Consider the following 18,651-nt stretch of genomic DNA (forward strand, 5'->3'; position numbering starts at 1 on the left):
CATAGTGCACTGTAAACACTAGGTCCTGCCAGTAAAGGCACCAAACCTGAATAGTAGAATTAAAATAGCAATACGAAGTTGCGAATGTGATAGGGGCCTATTCGCAGATTTTGCCATTGGCACATTAGGATATACCTCATATTGGTCAAAATGCAAGGGTTTATTGCACCCTTTCACTAACGGCTACAGATTCGACAATTTATCATAAGATGTGTGACTCACAACGGCAACTGAAAATTCCAACAATGAAAAATGCAGCTTTCTGGAAAATTTACTTGTCAAGATGATGAAAGTGCATGCTTAATGAACGTTCCCTGCCTGTTTGCCATTTTAAAAATTAATGCGTAGGTGTGATTACTTGATTGTTACATGCAGAATGTAATAAATATGTTGTTATAAATATGGAAATTATTTTGAAGAAACTGAACCACGAATAACATTTTTGAAAACGTTAGTGAAATTGTAATGATTTTATTACTAATTAATACAGATTTTTTTTGTACATATGAAGATTTACAAGAAACCCACATGATGTGATTATTTGATTAATATTTCGTCGATTGTATTTTAACAATATCTTAATAACCTCGGGGTAACGCAAGGAACACTGGTGGAAATCATATGGTAACAGAGGTATATTTCTTATTGATAAGTGATATGTCACCTCTAGCAAGTGCTGAATCTAACCCGTAAGAACCAAATTAGTACCGGTAATTCGAAAAATGAAGAACTGACTTAAAACGCAAATATATTCTTAAGTATAGGCGGTGCAACCTAGATAGTATCTTTATAATAACCTGTAAATTAATGATTCACCGTAAAAGCCTATAGGAGGAAAACTTTCCTATTCTAGAATTTATGTTTATCGAATCAAGGTGAAAGAAGTTACCTCAGTTACCGAAAGTATTTACTTTAATTTTGAAAGTGGTTTAACTTTACACATTCACTTTCAGTTACAGATCTTCAACTACGTTTGCAACGATAAAATGCATGCCTCTTTTGGTATGCATTGCAGTAATAAACTATTAGTATACATTCGTGTATATTGTAACATAACACTTATAGACACAAACTACAGTCTCTTTAAATTTTACAACAATATATTCAATGTCTCGTAGGAAATAATTAACAAAGTCACAAGTGAATCTCTTCATTCAGCATATATGAGAACACGTATAAATAATGTATTGAAATATTTAAAAAATTAATATTAGTATTCGTAGATCACCAGCATCAAAGCAGTTTTCTTCATATCCTCTGATCTGGTTCTCACTTCCATTAAGGTCCAGGAATCTTTCATGGATATTCACCATAGAGGTTAGGATAGGGTTAGTAAATTCATACGATTCTATATCTGTAGTATTAGCATGGGTTTGATTCCACGAACTTGTCCAGAATCGGGAAACCAAGCTAATCATAGTTACGTTGAATCATCCACTGTGGAGAATATCAGAACCAATGGCAATGTTATCGTACAATTTACTGCCAACTTTAAAGCTAAATGATTTGATATTCCAGTACTTCAACAAATGGATGAATATAACTGATTATACTCTTGATATTTAGACTGATGCTTTCACGGCCCGAAATTGTATACATGATAACACTGTTGGGCTTTTGACGTGTCAAGAAAACGAGGTGAAATTCGCAGAAGGCTTTGCTCCGAGTCTTCAGAAGAAAATCACGTCTGTTCACGAGCAAGACGTTCGAAGTTAAAATGCTTTACGGTTGGTCTATACCAGGGGTTTCCAATTTGTAAGGGCTCGAGGGTCACATTGGAAACCTTAGGCATGATCGTCGGCCGCACTTGAATAATAGGCCAATTTTAGTAAAATTCTACAAATAGTACAGATGTACCAGTATGAAATAATATGGATAGTTCAATTCAAATGAAGGTTTGATCATTTTAATTGCTTGAAACACCATTTTACAATTGCATAAAAGAGTGACATTGGTTTTTTTTATTTTTAAAATAAAAAGTACGGTAATATAATATTCAGATCATGTTAATACTTAAAAAGGAGAAATAATATATTAGAGAATGAATTAGTCCTGACTTGGGTCTACTGTATAAGAGGTATATAATTTAAAAATTTTCACCGGGCTATGATTTTTGTTTTGTTTTATTGAAAATTTTCTTCACATTATTTCTTAAAATGCTCTCGCGGGCCGCAAGATATGGTTTCGCAGGTCTGCGGGCCGCATTTTTAAAACCCCTGTTCTATAGTAAGTGGTAGCCTCGTTCGTCACTAGATGGCTCACTGTGCGCTAGCCTTCCGAGCTCTAGTTGAGATATATCTTGTTCCCTCGTATGTGTATGCGAAGTAAACAGCAAAGTCGTCAGACTATTCAGCGACAAATATGGTAGAAGAAATAAAATGATAAATAAAGTGCAACGAAGTACTGAGAGGGTGCAAGAATAGAATAAAATAGAATAAAACTGAAGATTGAAGTAAGGGTGTGTAGCACAAAAACCGAGAAAAATGAAATAAGTTTCGCTCGTTAAAACACGAGATTTTCTTCTAAAGACGCAGAGCAAACTTTTCCGAAAAACTTATTTTTTGATACAGCATAAGCCTAAAAGCCAATTATTATGTCTATACTCCTGATATTTGAATCTTAAAGTGTGAAAAGCACATCCATGTTAGGTATATCCACAAACTACAACATAAACATCTAATTAGGTGAGAATTATGCGTGGAGAAGATTCCGTTCTTAAAATCCATTATCCTCTATCGTGTTAAAACAAAAAAGATGTGTCATAAAATAAATTTTTAACTTGAAAATAGTTTTATACAGAAAAAAACATGACACGAAAGAGGTTTAAATATAAATAATTCATCTAGAGTGTTAAAAATTTTATGAATGTATAATGTTTTAAGACATTCTAGGATTCCCAAATGGGTACGACAAAAAATCTAATTAGCGAAAATAAGAGAAGTTCAATGTGGTCCCAACACATGTAAATAATAATGAAAATGGTGGAACTCTTTCCCATATTATTAACACGTAAACCAGGGCAATGATCTCATTCCATACTGATCGTCATGCTATTAATTCACACCAAGCATCCAATGAACAGCATTTTTTTTTTTTTTTTTTGCTTTACGTCGCACCGACTCAGATAGGTCTTATGGCGACGATGGGTCAGGATAGGGCTAGGAGTGGGAAGGAATCGGCCGTGGCCTTAATTAAGATACAGCCCCAGCATTTGCCTGGTGTGAAAATGGGGAAACCACGGAAAACCATTTTCAGGGCTGCCGATAGTGGAGTTCGAACCTACTATCTCCCGAATACTGGATACTGGCCGCAATTAAGCGACTGCAGCTATCGAGCTCGGTATGAACAGCATCAACAACACTTCTCGTGTGATTCGAAGTAGAATATAGCACGGTGGGTGTTTCAAGCAGTGTGCAGTATGGCGTTCGCCGAACTAACATGCCATTGGTTTATTAGTTTGGAAAAAAACAATACTTAGCGAACGAAAGTGAGCTTATCTCATCAAAAAAAAATCAGCTTGGGAGAAGGAGCACATGAGATACTTGACGGAATACTTACCAAATATTCTCAGGGATAATGTATTTTCACATAATTGCCTAAAATTCGCTTAACCCTCAAGCACACGTGCCAGGTATTAGGACGCAGACACACGCGTGGGGGTGCTTTCCACCCCACATATCACTGTATTGTAAAATATGAATTGCTGTATTAATTGGGGATTTAAGGTAGATTGTGTAAGAATGACTCTTTCTGCGGGGATCCAGCCAGAAAGGTACAAGAGCGGGGAGAGCATAGAAAAGTTATTTGTACATTTCACTAGGAAATAAAGTGACCTGGGGTGGATTCCACCCCATACGCGTGTGTTTAAGGGTTAAGTCTCAGAGAGTTTGCCTCCCAAAGCAACTGTGAACATTTCTTCAGTAAGATGAACACAAATATTATTACACCTAGAAACAGATATTTTGTGAACAAAATTGTTATTCTAGTATATCATGGTTCACGAATATAAATAGGCTTAAAATATTTGCTGATAACAAGCATATTTTACGTTACAAGAATTTGTGCGCTGCATGTACGCTATTAGTCATGATAATGGTACTGACATCTACCAATTCACATTCCACTGAGTACATCAGGATCCTTCTGCTGAGTTATAAACATCATCATAATTAACACTCTGTTCTTTAATCAGTGAAAAAAAAAACATATTCCTTAATTTTTCAGACCTTATTCTTAGCACAAGATATTTAATTACAATTCTGATGTTTCAAAGTATAGTTAAACACACTTTATAGATGTGATTATGGTTTCATGATAAATGAAGATCCATCTCATAGTTCTTGACGAAAGACAACATTTTTTCCCGGTCAAATTCACAACACGTGTATGATATAAGTGGTAATATGGACCTTCAAATTCAAGGTGCCAACATCTGTCTCATTCACTTGGTGACAAAATGTTTTACAGATAAAATCCGGATACAAACGAACTTCCATTTAAGCCTACACAATTCTTTAACTCTTCCACGAATTATCGACTCCTGATACACATATAGCCAACACAAATTTCTTGTTGCATTGGATAGCAGGCGTAGTGGCCCCAAGAAATCATCACCATGGATCTAAATTATTCATGGGCGTTTTGGCTGCACGAACTTCACCAATTCAGATGTAGACACGGAGTATGGTGGGTCCCAAAACTGCTATCATGACCACTATGTAGCTCATCTGTGGCCGAGGAAGGTTACCAGAGGCGCAGAGAGCAGAACTGGTTGTAGAAGGATGACATGATGTCCGGTAGAAGTGAGCACTGGACAATATCTCTGCGAACTGGCGTAGAAATTTGGCAGATTCAGGTCGACAGTGGTGGGTTCCAGCGTCGTAAACACACTCCAGGAAGGCGTCCCGCGCACTGCAACAGAAAATGATCAGGAAAACGTTACTTAACAATGACCAATTGTTTCTCAACCACTAACTTCTGACCAACAGTATTAGCATAGCGAATAGAAAGAGGAAGTGAGAGCACTTCAACCCGCTTCCCATTACATCAATGGAGGAACTAGTGGCTACAGTGCAGAGATTTGCCACTGCAGCGCAACGATCGCTTTGGGTGAACAGATGGCATTGTTTGTACTGAGTGTGCGCGTTTTTACTTGTAGCAGGAGTGATTTTTGAGTGTAATAATATTTTGGAATATAGCGAGAGTGAAAATGCCGTCGTGCTTTGTGCCGGGGTGTCGATCTGCTTACAGGTCAAGTGAAGGTAAACATTTCTTCTCTCCACCTGAAAATGAGGGGCATTTCTCTCAGTGGGCTAAATCAATCCCAAGAAAAGTGATGTGTCATTTTTCGGATGATCTTATTATAAAGCTAGACTCGTTTATTATTAATGTAGAAAAAGTTCAAATTCCGAGAATAAGGTGGAGCTTAAAACAAGGAGCTGTACCTCACATTTTCTCTAAGTTGCAGTCCTATTTAAGCAAGTCCCTGAAAATTCGAAAACCCCATTAAAACGAGAGTTTCTGAAAGAACATGTTGGAAATGACAATATCAACAGTAGCAGCTTAGAATGTAATGAAATAAATTTTCTCTCGACATCTGAAATACTTAATAGTGACGATAATGTAAAAATAAAATAACCTGGTCTCGGTTTTCCCTGTGAAGTAGCTGACAGTGTCGTTGATGATTCTGGAACTATTCTAAATTTGAGGAGACAACCTCCACCTCGGTAGGAATTTAATTAGAGCCAAAAATAAATGAGTTGCATGCAGAGCTAAATGAAAGCAGATTGCAAATAAAGTCAATGTATCAAGTGAAGCTGAAGACAGTCTTAAGTTCCTTAGCAAGAAACGAAAAATAATTGTGGACCCAAAAATGTAACACCAGCCCGAAAGGTATGCGCTATTCGAATGAATTTATATTAAAGAGTTTGCTTTTGAAAATAAAATCCCCTAAGGGTTACATACATTGTTTGAAGCATGAGTTACTTCTTCTCCCTATCGAAGCTAATTTGAGACGACTAAGAAAAGGATTCCAATGTAATTATGGTATTAATGGAAATGTCGTGAATTTAAAGAAAGGTTTTTATTTAAACGAGAAAGACGAAAACAAGCGACTACGTATAGTGATTTTTGATGGATTGAAAGTGAGAGAAGGCATTAGATTTAATACAACTAAACTGACAGTTGACGGATTTGTTGATTTAGGATATGAAACTCCTTACTACAAAAAGGACTCCCTTGCCAATCACGCGCTTGTAATTATGTTTGTCCCTTTGTTCCACAGCTGGATCCAGCCTGTAGCAGTGTATGCTAGCAAAAAAGCAACTCCTGGAGAACTATTGTCAAAAATAATAATTCAGATTATAATTCAATTGGACCAAGCTGGGAAGAAAGTAATTGGTTTTACGTGTGATGGAAGTCAGTGTAATAAATGGGCGTGGATGAATTTGGGAATTTCAGGGAAGAATGAAAAAATAAAGTGCTCCATTGAAAACCCGGCGGATCATCAAAAACGAGTGTGGACATTTTCTGATTCCGTGTGTATTTTGAATTGCATACGTAATTATTTATATGATAAGGTTCTTTTGCCGTATAAAGGCAAAGAGGTGAATTACAACATTTTTTCTGCAAGGTTTCGGACAACTAACGCTTTCGAATGTGAGTTAAAACTTATTGTACATGTCTTAGATAATGCGAAGTGCATAATAGTTTCAATTATATCTCACTGCTTTGTAAGTCATTTCAGAATCACTGATGTTCAAATCTTTTCAGAGGATAACATTAAGCCATTACATTAGTGTGTTTACCAGCTTCCTCTATTCCCTGGACTGTACACACATGGCACATGAAAGGGAATAATTCAAAGGTCATTCTGGCAACTGGAAGACTTAGAGAATTTATTTCTTCTACGTTTTGTATAGTGCCGCGCCCGCTTTTGTATTAACGCGAACAGCGCTGTTCACCCATAGCTGCACTAGCGCAGTCTGCCGCCACCGCCTAATAACTACGAGAGAGCACTCACTTCCTCTTTCAGTACGCTATGGTATTAGCATTCCAGTTGTTAGTGAACAATTCTTTTGAGTAAATGTTCACTGGTTGGTTCTTAGTTAAGTTTATTTCTGAAGCAGGGGGAATACGTATATTTCTCCATATCAAGCGCTTACAAGGAAAAGGTACACTAGCGGAAATGGAAAGTGTTACACCATGAACACCTTGACCGAATGCCACCAAATTGATACCCCAGTATTTCTACGCGTGTGAGACACGTTGATTCAAATTTCATCCTCATACGACCTAGTTGTTAGTACAGGAAAACGCCATTCCTAAGGATGGCGACTGGTGCGTGTACGTGATGGCTATTGGGTTTGTCTAACGTTACTGTCTCTTTTCAGGTAGAGATCGCAACATAGCATGCCTAGAGGACGTGCACGAGCAGCTTATTTCCATCTGTCGGACTTTGTGACGGTTCGAATTATTGGCATGGTGGCATCATACTGACAGGCTGCGCAGTCTGCAGTTGACTGCAGAACGAGTAGTGACGAGAGGTGCTCAGGACAACAGCGTGGCACGACAAGCAGGCACGGGTCCTTCCAGAAGGACTACACCAGGACAAGATCGCAGGATTCGTCGGCTGGCTCTGACGAACAAACCGACGACAACAGATTAAATCCGGGCAGAGGTTACAGGCAGAGTATCACCACGTTTCATGATGCACAAGCCAACGTTGACAGAAGTGTACAACTGAGGTTTTCGCCGCTAAAAATAGAAAACCATGTTGCAGGGCCCATCTGTCGACTCGGTTAATAGCTTGCTGTAGCCGTCTCTCAGCAACCGCAACACTTCCGGAGCTGTAATGCACAGCTAAATTGTCTACATACAGCAGCGGCAACTATGCCGTTTATGGCGATTGAGAACAGCGTGACACGCAGTACCGATCTCTGAGGTACTCCTTTTTTCTGAACGTAATATCGAGAAAATGTATTCCCTACTCGGACTCGAATAAGCCGGAGGGACATGAAGTTCTCAATAAACGTTGGCAAATTTCTCCGAAATCCCCACTGGTGTAACGTGTAGAGAATACCATATCGCCAGGTAGTATCGTAAGCTTTCTCTAGGTAAAAAAAAACGCGGCGACTAGGTTTTCCTTCCGAAGAAAGGCCTCCTGAATGGCGCTCTCAAGTCTGACCAGATGATCAGTAGCAGATCGATGAGAGCGACCTTCCTTTTCCATAGTCCACACAAGACGCTGGTTAACCATCCTTTCGAATAGATTACAAAGGCCAGTTTGTAAGGCATATTGGCCTATAACTAATCAGAAGTTTTGTATATTTACCAGGCTTGGGAATTGGTATCACTATTCCCTCACGCCATTGAGATGGAAACACACCATATTCTGTTCAATAGGCTGAGGATATCCTTGAGACATCTGTCACTCAAATGTTTCAGCATTTGATTGTGGGTTTGGTACGGTCCAGGAGCCATGTCCAACATAGCTCGAGTGCTCTCCGGAACTCCCACTCCGTGAAAGCCACGCTGTAACGATGCGAATCACTAGAGGCGAAAGAGAGACGGTGTGCCTCTGCTTCACACTTAATTGGTAGAAATGCAGAGTCGTATCTTCCAGAGATGAACGTATCTGCGAAATGTGGCGCGATGTGGTCTGCAATGACTGAAAAAATCGTAACTATATCTCCATTAGTGGAGATTACGGAGACTGATGGCATATTCTGTACTCCGACAATACGGGGGAGTTTTGTCCACGCTTGTGATTGCGGAGTATGTGCCATCATGGAAGACAAATACTTTTCCCACGTAGCTTTCTTATTTTCTCGATTCAAAACAACGTACCTTTGTGCGCAGACGCTTAAATGTGATATGATTGGCCACCGTAGGATTCTGACGAAAACGCTTTATAGCCCGTCGGCGATCACGCATGACTGCTCCAATTTCGTCGGTAGACCATGGGACCTATTTCCGGCGAGGAATACCGGACGAGGAAGGAATTGTTTCCTCTGCAGCAGCTAGAATTCCAGTACTAATTGAATAGTAATTGAGGAAACGTGGTCGTGACAGATTCCAGCGTATCATTATCGGCCATCACTGCGCGTTTGGAAAAACTGGCCAATTTTTCCGCCAAAGAAACCAGCGATTGGGTACTTGGGACTGTATTTGATTCAAGAGAGAGAGAATAATCGGAAAGTGGACCCCATCACAGAGGTCATTGTGTATTTGCCACCGAAGCACGGGAACTAGCGCACGGCTGCAAAAAGTGACATCAAGGTGTGAGAATGTGCCATGTGCACTGATGAAATGTGTCGGTTTTCCGTGTTTAGCACGCAGAGATCGAACAGGTTGATCAATCGCTCGAAAATCCTACCCCTAGCACAGGAAGACGGAGAACCGCATAGTGTGTTACGGGCGTTTACGCCTCCGAGCATGGGGAAATGGGAGGTAACTGAGCGATCAAATCTTGTAGTGCATGTAGTTAAAGATTGTAGTCCGATGGAACATGCACGTTGCACACCGTTGTCATTACTGGCAACGGATCGCGGACTGCAACTGCATCTAGCTGAGTACGGAGCGGAACTTCGTCGCTGAAGATGTCGGAGCGAACTAGGGTACAAACGCCCTCAGTCGCCGCGCCATCCACAACTACTCTGTCTTTAGAATAAAGGCGATATCCTCTCATAGCCATGTCGTGTCCAGGTCTCAGACGAGACTACTGCAGACACACTATGGAGGCCGCACAGACGGATATCAATTGAAGTAACTCAGCTAGGCGACAGTTATAACTATTGCAGTGGAACTGAAATAGTGCCATTGTGTGGGCAGGTAGTGCAACGAAATTAGGACAATTACTTGCCCTTCTTCGGTCAGCTACCTGCCAGTTTCCGCCGTTCTTGTCGGTATCGTCGTCATCGTCCACGATAGTGAGTGGTTCAGTCTCCATCATCTCCTTCGAAGAAGGAGACGCGGTGGCTGGGTACTCAGCAGACGATGATGTCATTGATCGCGAGCGATGGACCTTCTTTCTGGGAGTACTTCCCCAGAAAATGATCGAGTAGAGGGACATCGTGTTTCTTCACTCTTGCCCACCATTTTCGAACACTTTGGAGGAGGGCTGGTAGATGACTTGTCAGGATATTTTGGGGATCCTGGATCCCCGATCTCGTTGGAGAAAGTTTCTTGTATAAACGTGTAGGGGAGCATTTAGGCTTTCCTTTCTCCTCCTTTCTCGGGCCAGTTGAATGATGGCTGGAAGGTGATTCTCCAGCCTTTGTTGAGGAAGTCTTTTTTCCCCCGCCCTTTTGAGGGAGGGCTTCCCAGCCGAATGTATCTGGGAAGAGTTCTTCCCGGACGCCTTCGGCAATGACGTGATTGCTGACTGTTGAACTTGTGGTTTGATGATTACTTCCTGGTTACTTGATGTTTGCGGAATTGATGGTCGGACAGAGGGTACAAAACTTACGGGAGATATGCGTACACTAGCGGCCTTCTCTGCAAACGAGACGAAGAATTCCGGAGGAGCCATTGATTTTTACTTCTTCCGGGACTCTGGATAAGAGAATTTATCCAGAGTCTTAATCTCATGGATCTTTTATTTCCTGCTTGAATCCAGGGCATTCCTTGGACCAACGGGCGTGTTTTCCAGTGTAGTTAATGCATACTGGTGGTGGTCTGCACTCCGCACCGGCAGGCGCCGCTTTCCCACATGCCCCGCATATCGCTGATCCTTGGCAGCGTGGTGAGGTGTAGCCAAACCGCTGGTTATAGCACCTCATAGGAGAAGGAAAATATGGCCAAACAGTATGTTCGGGCAGTTTCTCAAGATCGAAAGTTAAGATAAAGGCTCCCGTGTCGAAGAGGTTGTCACCGAGACGCCTCTTAAGACATTTAACGTCGGACACACATCTACGAGCAAGGCTCCGGATAAGGTCATCATCGGAGGCCTCGATCAAGTCCCCCTGAAAGATAACTCCTTTGCAGGAGTTAAGGGACTTGTGGCTCTCAATCTTAACTGGCACTGGCCCGAACATTGTGGTTTCCTGTAACTTTTTACTCTGCACGAGCGTACTAGTCTTAATGAGTACGCTATCATCCCTGAATTTCCTCATTTCATCTACTTCACCAACAAGACCTTCCACAGAATTGATTATCAGGAACTTGTTCTCTTGAAGAAAGCTCTACCCATCGATTCTGGTCGAAACCAGAGATCGTGGCAAACGCTCTTCAGAAACTTCATTACTACACAGGTCAACAAATTGAAACGTTTACGTTTCCTAAATGAACAATTAAAGGACGCAGTTTTAACGTCTGCAGCCCTCGTAGAATCAAAATCAAACTCAAATTAATGCATAGTTCCACGAGTACCCGGGATATAAAAGGTGGACCTTGTCAGAGCCCTGACGTACCGAAGAAAAGGCTATATACTCCAGAATGGGCCCGGTATCTAGACGGGTGTAGCTAAGAACTACTCACGCAGTAGCCATGCATCACCTCGCCACGACCCAAAACTTGTGATTGGGGGAGGGTTAAACCTCCGTAGAACTTTACTACCCGAGGTATAGAGGTTGGCAGGATGGGAAGAGGAATTAAATTTAAGTTTAGAACAGAAGGGTAGAAGTAGTAATGAAACATAAAGAGCACAGGCACCTCTCAGGCAACTCGGGGAACACCTTGTTAGTCTGGCCCTACACCGAGGCCAATCCAGCATGGATAACCCTGAGCTGGCACAGCTCTCGGGATCAACAAGCACACAAGCCCTCACACCGATGTCTAGGTCATGGTGTCCTTAGAGGGGGAAGCGTTTATCTAGGTGCATACCTCTCCAACTCCTGCAATCGTGGTGTGGGGAAAAATTCGATATGACAACAGGACGGATTTGGTATTTTTTGAAGGGAGACTAAATGCTCGCTTGTGTGTGGCAAGAATTGTAAATTCTGTTGTCATACCCTTCAACACGAGGGTGCCAAATGACATATTCCAAACTGCAGTTCACAGCAGAAACGCCCCGGGGAATGTACGGATCCTTGACTGGCCTGCCCGGTCCCCTGATTCGTCACCCATACCGCACGTCTGGAATGTGATGAGAAGACGTATACGGTCATACCAGCCTCCAGCCAGCAATATTCATGAAATGGCACGGCATGTGTTTCAGTCATGGCAAGAAATCCCTCAAGGTTACATTCGGAGGACGTTTGCTTCCATTTCACACCGAATACAAGAGTGTATTCGTGCCCGTGGGGGGTCACCTCATACAGATGATGATGATGATTATGATGATGATGACGATGACGGACAGTTACGAATGGGCTGAAAGTTTAATTATTTAATATCTGTTATGTGATGAACATCTCTACAAAAGTTGATAAATATCGGAGTGGTACTTCATGGTGTAACACTTTCCATTTCCGCTAGTGTATTGTGTCCAACTTTATGAAAATGACTTAAACGAAGTTTAAAGTTTGAATTGAAAATTCAGGTTTCAGTTGGAATACTTCTGCTTATTTTCAATTTTATTCATTACTGCAAGTATTAGTATACATCTTAATTTACAGCTGTTACCATGATTTGTAATCCTAGTAGAGCCTAAATGAACTACATGACCACTTTCAAAAAAATTGATGCAACTAATATTTAATGAATACTTTTCTTGTACTCTCTGAATAACAATTTGAGTACTGCTGTAATCTTCAAAATCAGCATTTTCACTATTCTCCACATCCAGGTCTGGCACTTTGTCAGTTGTAGAGTCGGATATTAGCAGTCTATTGTACCAGCCATGCAGTTCTTCAGGAATGATACCTGCACGACAAAGTTAAACATAAATATTATTTACTGTGCTAATGGTCGATGGATGTCTGTATGTTTTTGGCAATTCCTTTGGGCAAGCGGGTGGTCTTCCCTTTCCTAGAATCCTGATTGAGCGATACTGATCAGAGTGCCCGTACTTAGTAAGGATGGCTTTTCTTGTTTTGAAGCCTCTTTGATCGTGCAAACGTAAATATTTCCAGCTAGTCCTGCATATTGTACACTTAACATTTTCTATGTCACTCTACATTGAGTCTACCTCCATGTACGAATGACCACTTTCCAAGAACTTGTATTCCACCGCTTGGAGGTGTGTGCTTTGTGCTGTATTATGTACAAAACGTCTGCAATGTTTTGGTTCCAGTTTTGACCCCTACAGGTATCTCAAAACAAAGAAGCAATGTAACGTGAGTCGATGAGATGTAAAGCAACTTGTAAGAAACAAATACTTCCTGTGCTTAAAATTCTCAATTACCTGTGTAAAACATTGTGAAGGAATTTAATTTTTATCGTAGCATGGAGGTACCCCACACTTTATTAACCACAGTTCGGAAGTAACCGAGTAAAGATACTATTACTTGTAACGATTACTTTATCACTAAAGTATACTTTTTAAAATTCTAGTAATCAATATACATCGCATAGTGAAATTGGCAAGTTTGGAGCCCCACACTCGCAACGCGTCGCGTAGAGGGTTTAAAGACAAGGATACGGCGCGCTCTCGTTTATTTACTCGCAGCTTATTGTGGTTACTGGTAGAGATGTAGATAATCATGTACTAAGTGGTCGAGAGGAGAACCAGAATAAACATGTCATGGCGAAGTGGTTAAGAAAGTTCCATTCCCCTGTTTTTAGTTGGCCCTGAAAATAATTAAAACATGAATGTGACATGTAAACTTTGCTGCGAGCAATCATTTTGAAAAAATGGAGTAATGTATTTTCCCTTGCAAACATTTATATCAATTAGTCGTACGGATCTGAAGGTGATCAGGGCCGAAGCGCTCAATTCATCAAGGGGAAATGGACGCGGTGGTGATTAATGTTTTAAGAGGAAGGTCATTGATTTCCTAACGACACCGCGAAGCCTAGGGAGTCTTTCATTTCCATGCCATTCGTGGCCCGTGACTTTCTTTGGCCGATACCTTCATTTGTCAAATTGCCGGATCCCTTCCATTCTTTTCTCTATGATTAGTTTCATATAGAGGATGGTTGCCTAATTAGTTCCTGTTAAAACAATAATCACCACCAACACTTTCCTATCGACTCGAGTTCTATGGAGTAATTTTAATTGCTCTGATTACTTGCTGAAAAATTATTAGTTGTAATTAAGTAAAATAATTCTTAGGTAACTAATTCAGCCCAATTAATCTTATTGTACTCTCTCCATCACGGTTCATAACAAATGAAATTTTCTGAGATTTACCTAAGGTTGCATTACAGCTCTGCGACAAATGTGCCTCGGTGAGTAATAAGAGAAGCGTGCATGACTTGAGCTTCTTGTAACTTCTAATAATGCCAGGTTGAATGGCTCAGAGGGTTTTGGGGGTGCTGGTTTTCCGAGCCCTACTTGCCAGGTAATTGAAGATGCTCAGATACATCAGCCTCTTGATTGTAGATTTACTGGCATGTAAAATAACTCCTGCGGGACAAAATTCCGGCACCTCGGCGTCTTCGAAAACAGTCAAAATTGTAGTTAGTGGGACGTATAAAGAATTATTATTATTTCTGTGCCGGCCTCGCGATGTATGGATAGCGTGCCTGCCTCTTACCTCAAGACCCCGAGTTCGATTCCCGGCCAGGTCAGGGATTTTATCTGGATCTGAGGGCTGGTTAGAGGTCTACTCAGCCTACGTGATTAAAGTTGAGGAGCTATCTGATGGTGACATGGCAGCCTCTTTCTAGAAAGCCAAGAATAACGGCCGAGAGGATTCAACGCGCTGAGCACACGATACCTTGTAATCTGCAGCCCTTTCATCCCCCTGTGGGTAGGGGCGGTAGAATAACACCCATGGTATCCCCTGCCTGTCGTAAGAGGCGACTAAAAGGGTCCCCAGGGGCTCTGAACTTTGAAGCGTGGGTTGGCGACCACGGGGCCTTAGCTGAGTCCTGGCATTGCTTCCACTTGTGCCAGGCTCCTCACTTTCATCTATCCTATTTGACCTCCCTTGGTCAACTCTTGTTCTTTTCTGACGCCGACGGTATTACGAATGAGGGCCTAGGGAGTCTTTCATTTTCACGCCCTTCGTGGCCCTTCTCTTCCTTTGGCCGATATCTTCATTTTTCGAAGTGACGGATCCCTCCCCTTTTTCTCTCTTATTAGTGTTATATAGAGGATGGTTACCTAGTTGTACTTACTCTTTAAACAATAATCACCACCATCACTTGCAGCCCATCGAGCAGAGCAGCGGTCGCTTGGTAGATCATGGCTCTTCGGGGCAGTTGCGCCACGGGGTTTGGTTTGATTTGGTTTGGTTTTATAACAACTTTGAAAAATTTGTATGACAAAAACATCATGCAGGACGCTATAGGGATGAATTACTAGTATGACTTTAAATGGCATTTTATTGCAATAGAATAGATCGTTCACCATAGAAATGTTCAATATAAAACTCACCAACAGAGTTTAGCTGACGGGCCGCTCCGAACCTGTTCCAGAAACCGCCTGGAGCACTTCTCCCAGTCCTTGGATACATTCCGGTAACATGGTGCGTGCCGAAGATATTCTGAAATTATAGAAAGCAATCATGAGCAGGATTTATGAAATGTAATGATAATTATTTACTTTTTTCAAACTTTCTAAGAAAAATAAGGTCAAGTACCCTCACACTCGCAAGAATGATGGTGTACAAAATGTTGTACGGAAGTTTCCTATCCTAGGCTTCGGATTTCACTGCCGCTGTGTTTAGTCTACAGATTTATAATCTTATGTATGTGGGATATAGGACAAGGTGTTGTGTTAAAGATAACGATCATAGAAGGTAATGGGAATATGAATGTTATTACAGGCCTAAGATACTTAATTGCACTCACGATTGGAATAGAATAAGACGGACGTTGAACAGGAACTAAAGAAAGACCGTGGTCAGGTGGAAGATGGTTGTTATTAAACATTACTTACCAGCTATAAGCTCTGGGGGAATGGTCGTCAGCATACAGGCCCAGTGACAGTATTCTCGTGTCCGCGCTAAAATTACATCATTTTCTTTCAACCTTCTTTACGGTCAACACCACTACTGAACCAAACTTTTCTTCAAAAATTGTCCAAAGTTACACCAAGGATTTGCCTGCATTTGTGTAATCACACTGGTATCATTTTAGTGCAAAATTGTGCTATTTTCTTCGTATTTATCCCACAAATATATCGGTTCAAAATTGGTGCAATCTTGGTATAAGGTTGGTGTATTTTTGGCGTATCTTTCGAAGCAAGCATTGTGGTAAATTTTTGGAGTAACATTTGTGCCACTTTGCTGCAAAATTAGTGCATATTCGTTCGCATTTGCCCAAAAAAAGAAAAATAGTACAAAATTGGTATAAAATTCGTAACAACAACAACAACGCTAACGTCATACATCTCTGATGCACACTGACACACCCTCAACCTTGATTTGTTTTTTCACCTTTTAAACAACAAAAGTTTGTATTCTTATTGGCATTTAAATTTATTTAAACTTTAAATTTTTTATTCATTTTTTAGGCCCCGGGCCCCTGGGTATTTGCCCCCTCTGCCCCCACTTGTCGCCGGCCTTGTCAACATAAATGTTGTATTATGAATTTGTTATCACTTTTATGACATTCAAAAGTTATAATTTAAATAAAATATAAAACGGTATTATTTAAAATGTCCTTTTGCATAGGAGCATGGAAACTAATTCCTGCGGTATCCGAATCTGTAGTACACACTACAGTGTATTGATAGCCACTTTAAAACATTGTTACAGGTTTAATTATTGGACTAATTATTCTAGCACGTTATTCGCCGCAGGATAACATTACTGCTATTGTCAGAGTGCCGTTCAGTAACAAAATCTGAATTTGAGCTCTGGTCAGTTTTCTCCAAACGCGAATGCAGTGCCAGTAAAACGTGTGATTTATAGCTAATGTGGTTCAGAGGTCACATGATTATTTCTCTTGCACACAACACCATTACTACTCAATGCGTTATTGATGGACTGCAATCCCACACGACACTCGTGAGGTCCAGACTACAGAACTCGCCGTCAGTTCCTCACTTCTTGAGCATGATCAGCCCTAGACTTCGGCTTTTGTAACCATTAAATTCAGTGCTAACTTGGTCTTAGTTGTACGTACATTTATTTCTGTATAGCTCTGTTTATTTCTTAAAATTCATGCTTTAGCTGGACAGTATTATTTTTTATGAAGGTGAATGCCCATCTTATAAACTGAAGTACTCTTAGTCCAGTATCCAACATCTCTGACATTCCGATCAGAGCAGTGAAGGAGGATGTCATGATCAACCAGCTACGTAGGCTACAGATTCATGTGTGATATCTATCAAATTCACTAAGTCGATCTTATTGCCTCCGGTAGTATCAACAACTCATTACAGTATACAAGGAGTATAATTTAAAACTTCGCAGCGGAGTACCGAGGCATAGGAACGCAGAGAAGCTGTGACAGCGAGAGCAGTGCCCGCAATCGCGAGCGAACGTAGTCATTTCAAAGAAGCGGCATGATTGCGCCAATAGAAACTGAACGAAATTGAACTCAACGGCTCAACATGCTCAGGACAAATGAATAAACTAGTATGTAAAACTGAACTCACCACTGAATGAGTGCGGCAAGATCGTAAATGGAATAAATTTTTGTTACATTACGTGCTGATGAATGTGAAATACCAGTTTCTTGATCCACTCTCCGAAGCGAATTCTGTGGGCTGTATACCTTCTAACGAGGGAACGGTACGAAGTCGGACGGGGAATTTCGATTTGATTTTTACATATTTGTCAGTCTTCACCCGCAATCCCCTGTTTACAACTGTAGACAGCCGTATGTGGTGGGGAAGAGAGGAGAACCGAAGGAGTGGAGAGGGAAGGCGAGGCAAGACAGCCACTGGCTGTGAGCGCTGACGTGTGTCGGCATGTACTTGTACAATTCATTGCGCGCACCGCCAACTTTGAGCTCCAAAATGGCCCCTTAAAAAGGACCAGCGAAAAATTACAAAAATTAGACTTCCACTACCTGTTTCAGCTTAAAAAGACCTTCACAAATATGTAAAAATCAAATCGAAATTCGCCGTCCGACTTCGTACCGTTCCCTCGCTCGTAAGCTTTCTTATGTGAGAGCTGTTCCCCTTCGCTGTTTTAATGTTGAAAACTTTTCCTAGAAGACACAGTAGGTGTCCCCATAATACTAAGAATGTAAAATTAAACAATTTCCTCATTTGTGTTGAAAGTTGAAGGGCTAAAGGGCCCAGAAAGGTTTCAAATTGTGAGCTCTATCAAACTAAAAGGAAAAAAATTCGAAAATCACTTCCAGTCTAAATGCAGTGCAGGAAAAACAGCATAAAATCGCTTGTTTCTTTACTCGTATTCTTTCTTATTCATACCCTAGCCAAATTAACTTATTCACATAATCCTTCCTGTAATGTGTTTCTTGATTGAATACCCTCGTTGCTTTTTGATTTTTAAGAAATATCCACACCGAATGTAGTTATAAGGGCTTAAGTGAAACTCTGCATTGACTCACATTAGCGCTCGTAGTGGTGCTTAAGTGAAATAATACGTTGACTCATTTTAGCGCTCGTAGTGGTAGAAAAAGGCAAACTTCTAATCTAATCGACCGGATAAGTATGTTAACGAAAAGGATTTTAATTTTTAGGAA

At 40.9% G+C, this 18,651-nt stretch overlaps 1 protein-coding gene across 3 annotated transcripts in view; it reads right to left on the bottom strand.

Annotated features, from left to right (window-relative positions):
- Positions 1–3,707: 3,707 nt before the first annotated feature.
- LOC136874172 (uncharacterized) overlaps positions 3,708–18,651 on the bottom strand; it is a 423,563-nt gene continuing 408,619 nt past the window's right edge. For all 3 annotated transcript variants that reach the window (XM_067147758.2, XM_067147766.2, XM_067147776.2), the window contains 2 exons: positions 15,425–15,533; positions 3,708–4,911 (listed from right to left, as the gene is read on the bottom strand). In XM_067147758.2, the coding sequence (XP_067003859.1) occupies positions 4,665–4,911; positions 15,425–15,533 (356 nt within the window). In that variant the 3' untranslated portion in view covers positions 3,708–4,664. The remainder of the gene's footprint in view (positions 4,912–15,424; positions 15,534–18,651) is intronic.

This window comes from Anabrus simplex, chromosome 1, assembly GCF_040414725.1.
Source record: "Anabrus simplex isolate iqAnaSimp1 chromosome 1, ASM4041472v1, whole genome shotgun sequence".
NCBI classification, from domain to species: domain Eukaryota; kingdom Metazoa; phylum Arthropoda; class Insecta; order Orthoptera; family Tettigoniidae; genus Anabrus; species Anabrus simplex.